This window comes from Aquarana catesbeiana, linkage group LG08 (assembly GCF_042186555.1).
Source record: "Aquarana catesbeiana isolate 2022-GZ linkage group LG08, ASM4218655v1, whole genome shotgun sequence".
In the NCBI taxonomy this organism is placed as follows: Eukaryota; Metazoa; Chordata; class Amphibia; order Anura; family Ranidae; genus Aquarana; species Aquarana catesbeiana.
Genome location: NC_133331.1, coordinates 298,057,046 through 298,069,871, shown reverse-complemented (window position 1 = coordinate 298,069,871; position 12,826 = coordinate 298,057,046). Strand labels below are relative to the sequence as shown.

Below are 12,826 nucleotides of genomic sequence, written 5' to 3'. Positions count from 1 at the left end.
CCCCTGACTGCACCTCTCCAGCTGTATCGAGGAGGGAAGTGAACAGTTGCTGCCCAATTCTATATACAGCCTAAAAGAGTTGCTGAGGAGAAGGGCCAGGCCAAAGTAAGACCTTTAGTATTAGGGACAGAAAAGAGAAAATAGTCATTTTAGGGGGGATTGTGAAGGAATGTGATGTAGATAATAATAATAATCTGAAAATGTCTATTTTCTTATGTGTATACATATTTTTCTCATTATATACTTACTCATTATATAAGTATACAGATTAGCTCTGTTCCTATATTTTTTCTCAAAATGGCGGGTACCCCCTACATCCCACACATCAGAAGAACGCGGAACTGAAGATAAAACCAAGGACAGCCAAACCTCGTTATGAAGATTCTCCATCTTCTTTTCTATCTTAACCAATGAGATGTACCTATTAGACTAACATAGCAATGACGTATTTTTGTGTATAAAACATTAGCACCGCCTTGAATAAATTAGAAGTGTAAGAAGTAACGGTGCTGAGCGTGTCTCAGAGTGTTTACTTTTATATGCATGCATAGCCACACTTTCCAATTAGAGACAGCAGCAGATAACCTTGGGCTCGATTGGAGCTCTTAATCATTTCCATAACACTCCTCCCCTCTCTGCCAATCCCTCCACTGGCATCCACTCACCCAACAAACTAAATTCAATATAGCAACAACATTACCAAAGTCATCCACGATTCGGCCCTCAGCTACATCACTAATGCCTTGAGGCGATTCAGTTCGCATTTGCAGCGCTATACAAATGATTCATTCACTAACCTCGTCTCACAATACCAACCAAATTGTTCTCTTTGTTTTTTGCTTCTGCTCGCTATGCTCCCATGTTACCTCCTCCCATGCTCATCTCCAGGAGTTTTCAAGAGCTTCTCCCATCCTATGGAGGTCCCTACTCCAATCTGTCTGATTATTTCCTACTCTGTCCAATTTTAGCCGATCCCTGAAAACTTTTTTCTTCAGAAAAGCCTATCCCGCCCCCACCTAACTGGACTTTTATTTTCTCCATCAGCCCATCCCCCATAGTTATTGCATTTTGAATCACTTGACCCTCCCTTTAAGATTGTAAGCGCTAAGAAGCAGGGTCCTCTGATTCCTCCTGTATTATATTATATTGTAACTGTACTGTCTGTCCTCATGTTGTGCAAACTTTTGGCACATCTGCTGGAGATAAAAGACGTCACAGTGACTATGGAGGGAGAGGACGGACATCACGGGGGTTAGAAAATAGAAAATAAGATCTTATTACCTCCTCTGCTGCAGATTTCAACAATGTCACCTCTTCCTCGTATCACAAGGAGCTTCCTGCCTGTAGCTGACATCACTTCCTGTCTTCCATAGAGACTTCCTGTTTAGATAGAAGTGAGATCACCACCTTGTGGAACTCAGAGGAACTGCAGCCCAGAGAAACGTCTTGTAGTGTGAACACGGCCTTGTGCTGTGTGTGTATGTACTGTATATCCTTATAGATGTGTAGTGCTCCCCCCGCAGGAGCATCTGATGATTTCTGGTTGTTTCTCATACAGATAAATGAAGCAGGAAAGGTGGGACTTTAAATGAGGTTGTTGACATTTTGGAGGTAGCCTCATTCAAAGTCCCAAAAATCCCCTCTTTTTCTCATACAGTACAGAGGCCACCAATCACCCAAGCACCAGTCCATTCACTCCGGCTCCAATAAACAGTCTAGGGGATCGTCTATTTGTAATGAATTGCTTGTAGAACTCGGGGTTTGGGATACTCTAAAACTGCTAGCAACCCTCACAGCTGGGGACCGTGAGGTATCTATCTGAACAGTCTTAGACCCTCACAGCTGAGGACCACGAGTCTCTTTGTGGCATCCGGTTACCCTGCGCAACAGCACAGTTATTGGCATCCAGTGTAATCTCAGGAACCCCGCACAGTGCAGGAGGACGCTCTTACTTTAGCTCACAGATGAGATTCTTGCTGAGGACCGGGGAATGACCGGTATCTGAACCCTATGAGATGTGGTCTCAGTCCAAGCAGCCTCTGGCACCCAGTGTTGGGACAAGGTCATCCACCGCCAAGGGCGAATATGGCAAATTGTTCCCCTCCCTCACAAGGGGGAGGGGCCAATAGCGGCATGCAGAGCACAATGTATGTAATGTTTATGGCATGGGCAAAATAGCACCAATAGTTGTGGTACATTGCAGCAAACTGAAGAGTTTGCATTGCACGCAGTTGCAGTGTGACCCCATTCCATTTAATTTTTGCTGCATCTCTTCCTTCGTGTGGGGGTCTGAGGAGGAGGAGGAGGTCTGGGGGAGATCTGAGGTATGGAGGGGGGGTGGGAGGAGGACAGGGGGGTCTGAGGAGGAGCGAGGAATTCTGGTGGGGGTCTGAAGAAGAGGTCTAAGAGGGGATTGAGGAGGAAAGAAGAAGTTTGGTGGGGGTCTGAAGAGGAGGTCTAGGAGGGGATTGAGGAAACAGGAGATCTGGGGGGGTCTGAGGAGGAGGTCTGGGGGGTCTGAGGAGAAGGGGGATGTCTGGGGGACTATCTGAGGAGGAGGGGGGTGGGAAGAGTACAGGGGGGTCTGAGGAAAAGAGAGGAAGTCCGGTGGGGTCCAAAAAAGAGAGAGGAGATCTGGGGGGAGGGGGGTTGAAGATCATATCAAACACACACATATATATATATATATATATATATATATATATATATATATACTCACAAACATTGATAAGTATGTCAAATCTCCTGCAGAGCTCCAGTACTTCTACCAAGGAAGGCGCGTAGGATTTTTTTTTCCCTTGGTGGAAGTACTGGAGCTCTGCAGGAGATTCGACATACTTATCAATGTTTGTGAGTATATATATGTGTGTGTTTGATACGATGCAATGCATATGTATACATATGAAGAGTGTTATATTATGGTAGAATTCTCTGATTTCAGAGTGGTGATTCATATCCCTGAAGAAGATAATCGTAACGTCGTTATACGGTGTACAGTACCCAATCCATGTCATTGCTGAGGGCAAGATGGGATCTCTCTCCTGTGGTCAGATTCTAAACATTAGAGCTCCCCCTAGCTGCAGCCTGGTAATAACATTGCTAGGAGGTCTATTCATTGAGCTTCTACATACTTCCCTTCTTTATATATACATCTCCTGACATTTAAGGGTCTATATAACCGCTTACCTACCGAGCAATTTTACCCCCTTCCTGCCCAGGCCAATTTTCAGCGCTATCGCACTTTGAATGACAATTGCGCGGTCATGTAACACTGTACCCATATGACATTTTTAGCATTTTTTTAGACAGATAGAGCTTTCTTTTGGTGGTATTTATTAGCCACTGAGGTTTTATTTTTTTTTGCTAAATAAATGAAGAAGTCCATAAATTAATTAAAAAAAAAGTTATTCTTAGTTTTTGTTATAAAATTTTGTAAATAAGTAATTTTTCTCCTTCACTGATAGGTGACACTGATAGGCAGCACTTGTGGGCATTGTTGGGGCTGCACTGATAATCAGTGCCGATGTCCCCCTGGGTGCCGATTATCGGCTCTCCTCCCGTGACGCGCTGCCAGCATAAGGAGAGGACTTCCGATAGCCAGCAAATCCTGATTACACTGTGATTGGACACAGCTGATCATGTGGTAAAGAGCCGCTGTCATTGGCTCTTTACCCCAATCTGTGTCCAGCTGTGTCCCAAGGACACACCGATCACAGAGCGCACCGCCTGCATGCTGCAGTAGGCATGTGGGGGGGCCCGATCATGGGCAGTCATCCTTAAATGCCCTCCCGGCAATGTGCAAAATGCGCTGCAGCCATCTTTCAGCAAAAGCCTCGTCGTAAAGAGGTGAAAAAAAAATGGCAGAGCCCAGTGAAAGCGAACTAATCATCTCTGTGAATTGGGGTAACATTTACTATGCTGTTTGAATGTTTTCCTCTGATTTTAAATGGAAAATGATGGATTTGGCCACTAGATGGAGCTAATGCCTATAATACTTAGTGTCATATAATAGCCAAATGTAGTTTTCTCTGTATTACATTAATAATTGGTATAATATTGCTGGTTTAATTATCTTATGTCCTTTAATGTGACAAGCATTCACCCAGCTGTGCCAAATTCTGGCCGTATTTTCATTAACACAGCAATTTCCTCTGACCGTCATCTCAATTATGGTACAATAATGCGGTATTATTACTGCAGTGCCACATTAATGCCAGTAGACAGCGCCAGTGATCATAGGAAATCACTGAAATAAAATATGACCAATACTGGTCACAGCTGGGGGAATGCGCGTCACATTTGTCCTGGAATTTTATTGATAGGCAACTCCTATCCTCATATTGATTAGCAGTTCCAAATAAATAACTACTGCAGTAGAGAACACAAAAGATACACTCCACATCTTCCAAAATAACTGTTCTGTTTTATTATGACACAATTGAAGGTTTTGTACACATGATTACGTAGCTATCACATTAATATTACAATTGTCCTTTTATGGTAACAAGGGGCGTAACATAGGCAGGCTAATTCTAACCAGGACTGGAAAGAATGCAAACATGTCATGAAAACATTATTAGTGCCGTGTGCAATACATACAAAATACAATACAATTCTATACAGAACTTACACATTTCCTTTACACATTCATTCTACAAAGTTTTTAGAAACAGACCTGTAAGTGTTTGTGAAATCTTCCACCACAAAATGTACTCAGCCAATGAGAGGTAATGACTCCATTTTTATTTTTCTCCTTCTATCAATGGCCAACACGGTACAACACTTCATCCATGTCTTTGGAGATCTCTGATCTCCTTATCAACTGTTTCTTACATGATGAAGATCAGCCATAGAGTATATCTGAGGTGTATATCAGGGTGTGCTTCTTCCCCACATGTCCAGCAACATTCATATACAAGACATTTCCCGCACTCACTAATACACCTCAAGGGTTGTGTGGGACCCCTGATGTACAGGAAGACCGGACTTCAGTGAGGAACATTTCTCTCACTCAGGACAGGAATACGGCTTCTCCCCCGTGTGAGATCTCTGATGTGTGGAAAGAGTGGACTTCTTTGAAAAACATTTCCCGCACTCAGGACAGGAATACGGCTTTTCCCCCATGTGAGATCTCTGATGTGTGGAAAGATTGGACTTAGCTGTAAAACATTTTCCGCACTCAGGACAGGAATACGGCTTCTCCCCCGTGTGTACTCTCTGATGTGCAAAAAGATTGGGCTTCTGTGAAAAACATTTCCCGCACTCAGGACAGCAATACGGCTTCTCCCCTGTGTGCAATTTCTGATGTGCGTTAAAACTGGGCTTATGCGAAAAACATTTCCCGCACTCAGTACAGGAATACGGCTTTTCCCCCGTGTGAGATCTCTGGTGTGTGGAAAGAGCGGACTTGTTTGAAAAACATTTCCCACAATCAGGACAGGAATACGGCTTCTCCCCCGTGTGAGATCTCTGATGTGTGGAAAGAGAGGACTTCTCTGTAAAACATTTTCCGCACTCAGTACAGCAATGCGACTTTTCCCCTGTGTGAGATCTTTGATGTGCAGAAAGAGTGTACTTAGCTGTAAAACATTTCCCGCACTCAGGACAGGAATACGGCTTCTCCCCCGTGTGTAATCTCTGATGTGTGGAAAGAGAGAGCTTATGTGAAAAACATTTCCCGCACTCAGGACAGGAATACGGTTTCTCCTGCGTGTGAGATCTTTGATGTGCATAAAGATTGGACTTAGCTGTAAAACATTTCCCACAGTACAAACAGTGATACGGCTTCTCCCCGGTGTGTAATCTCTGATGTGTGGAAAGAGAGGTCTTATGTGAAAAACATTTCTCGCACTCAGGACAGGAATATGGCTTCTCCCCCGTGTGTAATCTCTGATGTCTGGAAAGATCGGACTTCTTTGAAAAACATTTCCCGCACTCAGTACAGGAATATGGCTTTACCCCTGTGTGCAATCTCTGATGATAGGAAAGAACGGACTTCTTTGAAAAACATTTCCCGCACTCAGGACAGGAATACAGCTTTTCCCCCGTGTGAGATCTCTGATGATAGGAAAGATCGGTCTTATGTGAAAAACATTTACCGCACTGAGTACAGCAATACGGCTTTTGCCCCGTGTGAAATCTCTGATGATTGGAAAGATCGCTCTTATGTGAAAAACATTTCCCGCACTCAGTACAGGAACACGGCTTCTCCCCTGTGTGAGATCTTTTATGTATATTAAGTTTGGATTTATAATAGAAACACTTCCCACACTCAATACAGGGAAACCTCTTATCTGTTGGAAGGACAGCACCGTCCCTCACAGTCTGAAGTTCCTCAGGATAAGAGGAATACGATGGTCCGGCACCGTCCCTCACAGTCTGAGGTTCCTCAGGATAAGAGGAATACGATGGTCCGGCACCGTCCCTCACAGTCTGAGGTTCCTCAGGATAAGAGGAATACGATGGTCCGGCACCATCCCTCACAGTCTGAGGTTCCTCAGGATAAGAGGAATACGATGGTCCGGCACCGTCCCTCACAGTCTGAGGTTCCTCAGGATAAGAGGAATACGATGGTCCATCTACACTGTGTGGTGCCGGATGGACATTTGAGGTAGTCGGGTTTTCTCCTGGACTATACTGTGTGATGTCCTCATCTTCTACTTTACAGTCTGGAGACAAAGTGAGACAATCCTCTGAGGTTTTCCTCATCTCCCGTCCATCTACTAAAATAGAAATACAAAGATTATTACTAGACATGAGCAGATTGGTTCCCCTAAACAAGGACTCCGCCCACATCAGGCAGCTTTGTCTCTGAGGATCTTATAATTCCCCCCTCAAGGTAACTAGTAAATGGGTCCTCTGATCTCCTACCAGTTCATTTCTTTATTCATGGACCTTAGTCAGAGAGTGAGGAAACAACAAGAACTGTCTTTTATAGGAGTGACAGTGATAAGGAGATTATAGGACGATTGTCCCCACCCCCTCTATCACTCATTGCCATCTTCCCAACACAAGAAGTCCTGCACTTATTTAGTCCATGATTTAGTCATGAATAACAGCGGGGCTGAGCCCCACCAGAGGTCAGAGAGTGAGGATGGGGGGAGAACAACCAAGATGAAGACTGGACTGATCCTGAAGACCACCATCATAGGGTTATTGACTCCTCCCTCATTATCACTTTCTGTTTAAGGTTCCAAAGTTGGAAGATGTTATCACATTATTATCAACATGTAAAAGTCTGTGCTCCAATCAAATCATCAGATATAAAATGTCCAGCTGGTAGGAAATGGGTGTAACAAAAGAGAATACATATTATGTGTATATATAGCAGTGGGTAGAGGGGAGAGAGCAGAAGTCAGGAGTGTGTAATGTACAACATAAAGTATATCGTGCAGGGGTCAGGACTTATAATATTGGTGGCTTAATGTTTATTTGAGACAAGTTTCAGAGGTCCCACACCGCTGCCTCCCAGTAGGGATGAGTAGGGATGAGCAGGGATGAGCTTTATGTTTGGGTCGAACATGAGTTCGACTCGAACATTGGCTGTTCGCGCGTTCGTCGAAATACAAACATTATGGGGTGTTTGCGCCAAATTCAAGCGGCGCGTCATGCCCTATAATGCACTGCGACATCGTAGTGCACTGCTGTCTGATGATTGGCCAAGCATACACTATGACCCACATGCTTTGGCCAATCACAGCGCCGTCAGCAAAGAGAGCCATAATTGGCCAAAGGCAGGGTGCCTTTGGCCAATTATGGCTCAGGGGGTTAAGTCCACGCCCCACACTATATAAGGGTGCCTGCACGTCGGTCCTGTGTAGTGTGTTGCTGGTGTTGACCGAGAGAGAGTGTCATTTAATTTAGATTGAGCACGCAGGCGATTCAGTTAGCGGCAGTGTATTTAGTATATATATACATCCAGGCTTGTATATACATACATATATATATATATATATATATACACTGTACCTAGTTTAGCTAGATCTGACTGCAGTCCGTTCCTGGTGTACTGTTTCTAATATACTTCAGGCAGGCAGGTGATACAGTTAGCTGCACTGTATTTAATATATATATACAGTCAGTCTCGTATGTATATATATGTATCCACTGTATCCAGTTTAGCTAGATCTGACTGCAGTCCGTTTCTGGTGTACTGTTTCTAATATACTTCTGGCAGGCAGGTGATTCAGTGAGCTGCAGTGCATAAAATATATATATACAGTCTCCAACATATATATATCCACTGCATTCCAGTCTAGCCAAGCCTATATCTGACTGCAGGCCATTCTTTGTGTACGTTTTCAAATATACTTTCAGGCAGGTGATTCAGTGATCTGCAGTGCATAAAATATATACACAGTCTCCTACATATATATATCCACTGCATTTTAGTCTAGCCAAGCCTATATCTGACTGCAGGTCATTCCTTGTGTATGTTTTCAAATATACTTTCAGGCAGGCAGGTGATTCAGTGATCTGCAGTGCATTAAATATATATATATATATATATATATATATATATATATATATATATATATATATATATATATACACACACATTCTCCTACATATATATATCCACTGCATTCCAGTCTAGCCAAGCCTATATGTGACTGCAGGCCATTTCTGGTGTACGTTTTCAAATACACTTTCAGGCAGGCAGGTGATTCAGTGATCTGCAGTGCATTAAATATATATACAGTCTCCTACATATATATATCCACTGCATTCCAGTCTAGCAAAGCCTATATCTGACTGTAGGCCATACCTGGTGTACGTTTTCAAATATACTTTTAGGCAGGCAGGCAGGTAATTCAGTGATCTGCAGTGCATTAAATATATATACAGTCTCCTACATATATATGTATGCATTCCAGTCTAGCCAAGCCTATATCTAACTGCAGGCCATTCCTGGTGTACTTTTTCTAGAAAAATTCAGGCAGTGTTTTGCTAATAAAATTTTACAGCATGTCTGGAAGGCCACCAAGGAGAGGCAGATGCTCACAGGCCACTAAAAGCGGGCAAGCAGGCTCTGTGTCTACAGCCAACAGTGCTGGTCGTGGACACGGTGCATCCTCAGAATGTGGCCGTGGGGCACGCTTGTCCTTTTTTTCGGCAGCTGGCCGTGTTGATCCACAACATGCAGAAGAGTTGATAGAGTGGATAACTAAGCCATCCTCATTCTCCTCATCCTCACCCAGGCTCAGAGTAGTTTGCCTGCCAATGCAGCTGCCAAAGCAGCCTATTCCATCGGCTCAACGTCATCAGTCACTCCTTCCCTAGTCTCACCATCAAGCACGGAGGAGTCCCCCGAACTGTTCGACCAGTGTTGGGTACATGCTGCAGGAGGATGCGCAGTGTTTTGAAGGCTCCGTTGATGGTACCTAGCTTGAGGAAGGCAGTAACATGAGCCCAGAGAGAGGGGGTGCCCAAGAAGGACAACAAACTGGCAGTCATGTTCCCCCAGCTGCAGCACACTGCCAGGTTTGCTCCGGTGACGAGGAGGGAGGGGATGATGAGGTCACTGACTCTACGTGGGTGCCTGATAGAGGAGGAGGAGGAGCAGGAGGGGGCACATCTCCAACGAGGCAGGATGCCCTCCAGGGGCCAGCTTAAGGGCAGCCACCCGACTGCATCACACCGCAGAGCTCTGCATGTGCAGGGCCCTGCTGACTCCCCGTGTATTTTGAAAAGTTCTTTGGTGTGGGCCTTTTTTGATATGTGTGCAGCAGATTGCACCGTTGCTGTTTGCAACATATGTCTGAAGCATATCAAGCATATCTCTCGTGGCCAAAACAGCAGCCGCTTGGGCACCACATGCTTGACCAGACATATATGACTCCCATGCAGTCCGTTGGCAACAGTACCTAAAAGACCCACACCAAAGAACAAGGCGGACCTCTCCTTGCTCCTCATCAGATGGGATCTCCAACCCCACTATACCTTCAGTCCTCTCAGAAACCTGCACTGAGAGGAATGAAGGTGTAGAATTAGGTGTGCCAAGTACTTGCGGGCAATATGCTATCGCTACACCAACATCCGATTGGTGGAGGCAAATTTTCCTACCCCAGTTGCTAAACCGTCAAAAGAAATTCAGTCCCAGCCATCCATGTGCTCAGCGGCTGAATGCTAGCTTGGCTAAATTGCTAGCACTCCAACTGCTGCCTTTTCAGTTGGTAGACTCTGCCCCCTTTCATGAATTTGTGGAATGTGCGGTACCTCAGTGGCAGGTTCCCAAATGCCATTTCTTTTCACGGAAGGCCATTCCGGCTCTCTACTGGCATGTGGAAGGCAATGTCTTGGCCTTGTTGGACAGGGCGGTCAGCGGTAAGGTGCATATTACCGCTGACTCATGGTCCAGCAGGCATGGACAGTGACGTTACCTTTCTTTCACGGTGCACTGGGTAACTTTGCTGGCAGCTGGGAAGGATGCAGGACAGACTGCAGTATTGTGGAGCTTGTTCCGCCACCACGCCTCCAAAATGCTAGTAGTGATTCTGCCACACCTCTCTCCTCCACCCCCTCCTCTTCTTCTTCCTCTATGGCATCTTCCTCTGCAGATTTCTCCTCGGAAACCAGCATTGCTCCGTAAGCGTTCAAGGTGCTACGCAAGCACTCAGGCAAAAAGATGTCATGCGGTGCTTGAGCTGGTGTGCTTGGGGGACAGGAGCCACACTGGGGCAGAGATTCTGTCAGCTCTGCAGGGGCAGGCTCAGAGGTGGTTGATGCCACGCCAGCTTCAGCCAGGAATGGTGGTTTGTGACAATGGCACCAACCTCCTCCGACAGGGACACTTGACCCATGTTCCCTGTTTGGCTCACATCCTTAATTTGGTGGTGCAGCGGTTCTTGTGCAGGTACCCGGGCTTACAGGATCTCCTGAGGCAGGCCAGGAAAGTCTGTGGGCATTTCTGCCGGTCATATAATGCAAGTGCTCGGCTGGCTGAACTTCAAAAGGAATGCGACCTGCCCAAGAACCGCCTCGTTTGTGACATGCCAAGTGGCACTCAACGTTGGCAATGCTGCAACGGCTGCACACACAGCAGAGGGCCATCAATGAGTACCTGTGTGAGTATGGCACCAGGACAGGGTCAGGGGAGCTTGGCTTTTTTTTCGCCACCCTAGTGGCTACTGATCAAGGATGCGTGCACTGTCCTGTCACCATTTGAGGAGGCCACGAGGATGGTGAGCAGTGACAGTGCATGCATCAGTGACACTGTCCCCCTTGTCCACCTGTTGGAGCACACGCTGCGTGGAATAATGGACAGGGCACTTGAGGCAGACCAGAGGGAGGAAGAGGAGGACTTCCTTACCTCTCAAGGCCCCTTTTATCCAGACAGTATTCCTGCGGGCCCGCTGATCACACAGGAAGAGGAGGAGGAGGAGGAGGATTGTGTCAGCATGGAGGTGGAGCCTAGCACTCAGCATCAGCAGCAGTCTTCAAGGGATTGTTTTCAGTCCCCAGAAACCCATGGACTTCTACGTGGCTGGGAGGAGGTGGCTGTGGATCATGTCATCCTTAGTGACCCAGAGGAGTCTGGATCGAATGCCTCAGCAAACCTTCGCTGCATGGCCTCCCTGATCCTGCAAAGCCTGCAAAAGGACCCTCGGATTCGTGGTATCAAGAAGAGGGATCATTGCTGGGTGGCAACCTTTCTTGATCCACGTTACAAGGGTAAGGTTGCGGACCTTATCCAGCCTTTGCAGAGGGAGCAGAGGATGAAACATCTTGTTTCAGAAAGGTTTGTGCAATGCATTTCCAGAGCCTGGGAGGTTACAATTTCCTGGTCCTCCTGGACAACGTGTTGCTGAGGCTTCGGTCAGTCACAGAAGGAGTGGTGGAGAAGGTGGCCGTCTGACCGATGCTTTCAGACAATTCTTTAGTCAACAGCCCCAAGGTCTGATCAGTTCCAGTAACCATCGCCAGCATCTGATTTATTTTGGTGCAGGAATACCTAGGGGCAAGATCAGACTTGGAGACCTTTCCAACCGAAAATCCACTGGGTTACTGGGTCTTGAGGATGGATCACTGGCCAGAGCTTGCACAATATGCAATTGAGCTACTGGCCTGTCTTGCATCCAGTGTTCTATCTGAACACACATTCAGTGCTGCTGGAGGCTTTGTAACCATTCACAGAATGCGCCTGTCCACAGACTCAATTGATCGGCTCACCTTCATAGAAATGAATCAGTCTTGGATCACCAGCTACCAAGCACCTGATGCTGATGTAACCAAATAATTTTTCTATAAATGTGAGATCCCTTGAAGACTGCCTATGCTGAGTGACTATCCTGTTATGCTGAGTGACTATCCTATTCCTCCTCAATGTTCACGTTGATAGCTTCTAAGAACATTTTTGTTTCAGGGCACCACAGTGCCTAAGGCCCAATTTTTCTGCCCCTGTTCAACAGGGGCATGTAATTACAATTTTTGCTGTAATATTTTGCAGCAGGGCTCGTTCTTGCACTCAACTAGAGTATCTGTGAGGGGTTGCAGTGTTGTGGCACCACCACCAGTGCCTAATGCCCAATTTTTCTGCCCCTGTGTAACGGGGCCGTGTAATTGCAATTTTTTATCTAATATTTCACAGCAGGGCTCGTTCTTGCGCTCAACTAGAGTATCTGTGAGGGGTTGTAGTGTTGTGGCACCACCACCAGTGCCTAATGCCCAATTTTTCTGCCCCTGTTTAACAGGGGTGTGTAATTACAATTTTTGCTGTAATATTTCGCAGCCGGGCTCGTTCTTGCGCTCAACTACAGTATCTGTGAGGGCTTACAGTGTTCTGGTACCACCAACACCTAAGGCCCAATTTTCTGCAGAGTATATA

The 12,826-nt window shown here is 45.9% G+C and overlaps 2 protein-coding genes across 2 annotated transcripts in view; both read right to left on the bottom strand.

Annotated features, from left to right (window-relative positions):
* LOC141105001 (uncharacterized) overlaps window positions 1-6,771 on the bottom strand; it is a 32,991-nt gene extending 26,220 nt beyond the window's left edge. The window contains exon 1 of the mRNA XM_073594808.1: window positions 5,111-6,771. Within this exon, the coding sequence (XP_073450909.1) occupies window positions 5,111-6,756 (1,646 nt within the window). The 5' untranslated portion in view covers window positions 6,757-6,771. The remainder of the gene's footprint in view (window positions 1-5,110) is intronic.
* Window positions 1-12,826, bottom strand: part of LOC141106844 (uncharacterized) — a 209,570-nt gene that overhangs the window by 43,700 nt on the left and 153,044 nt on the right.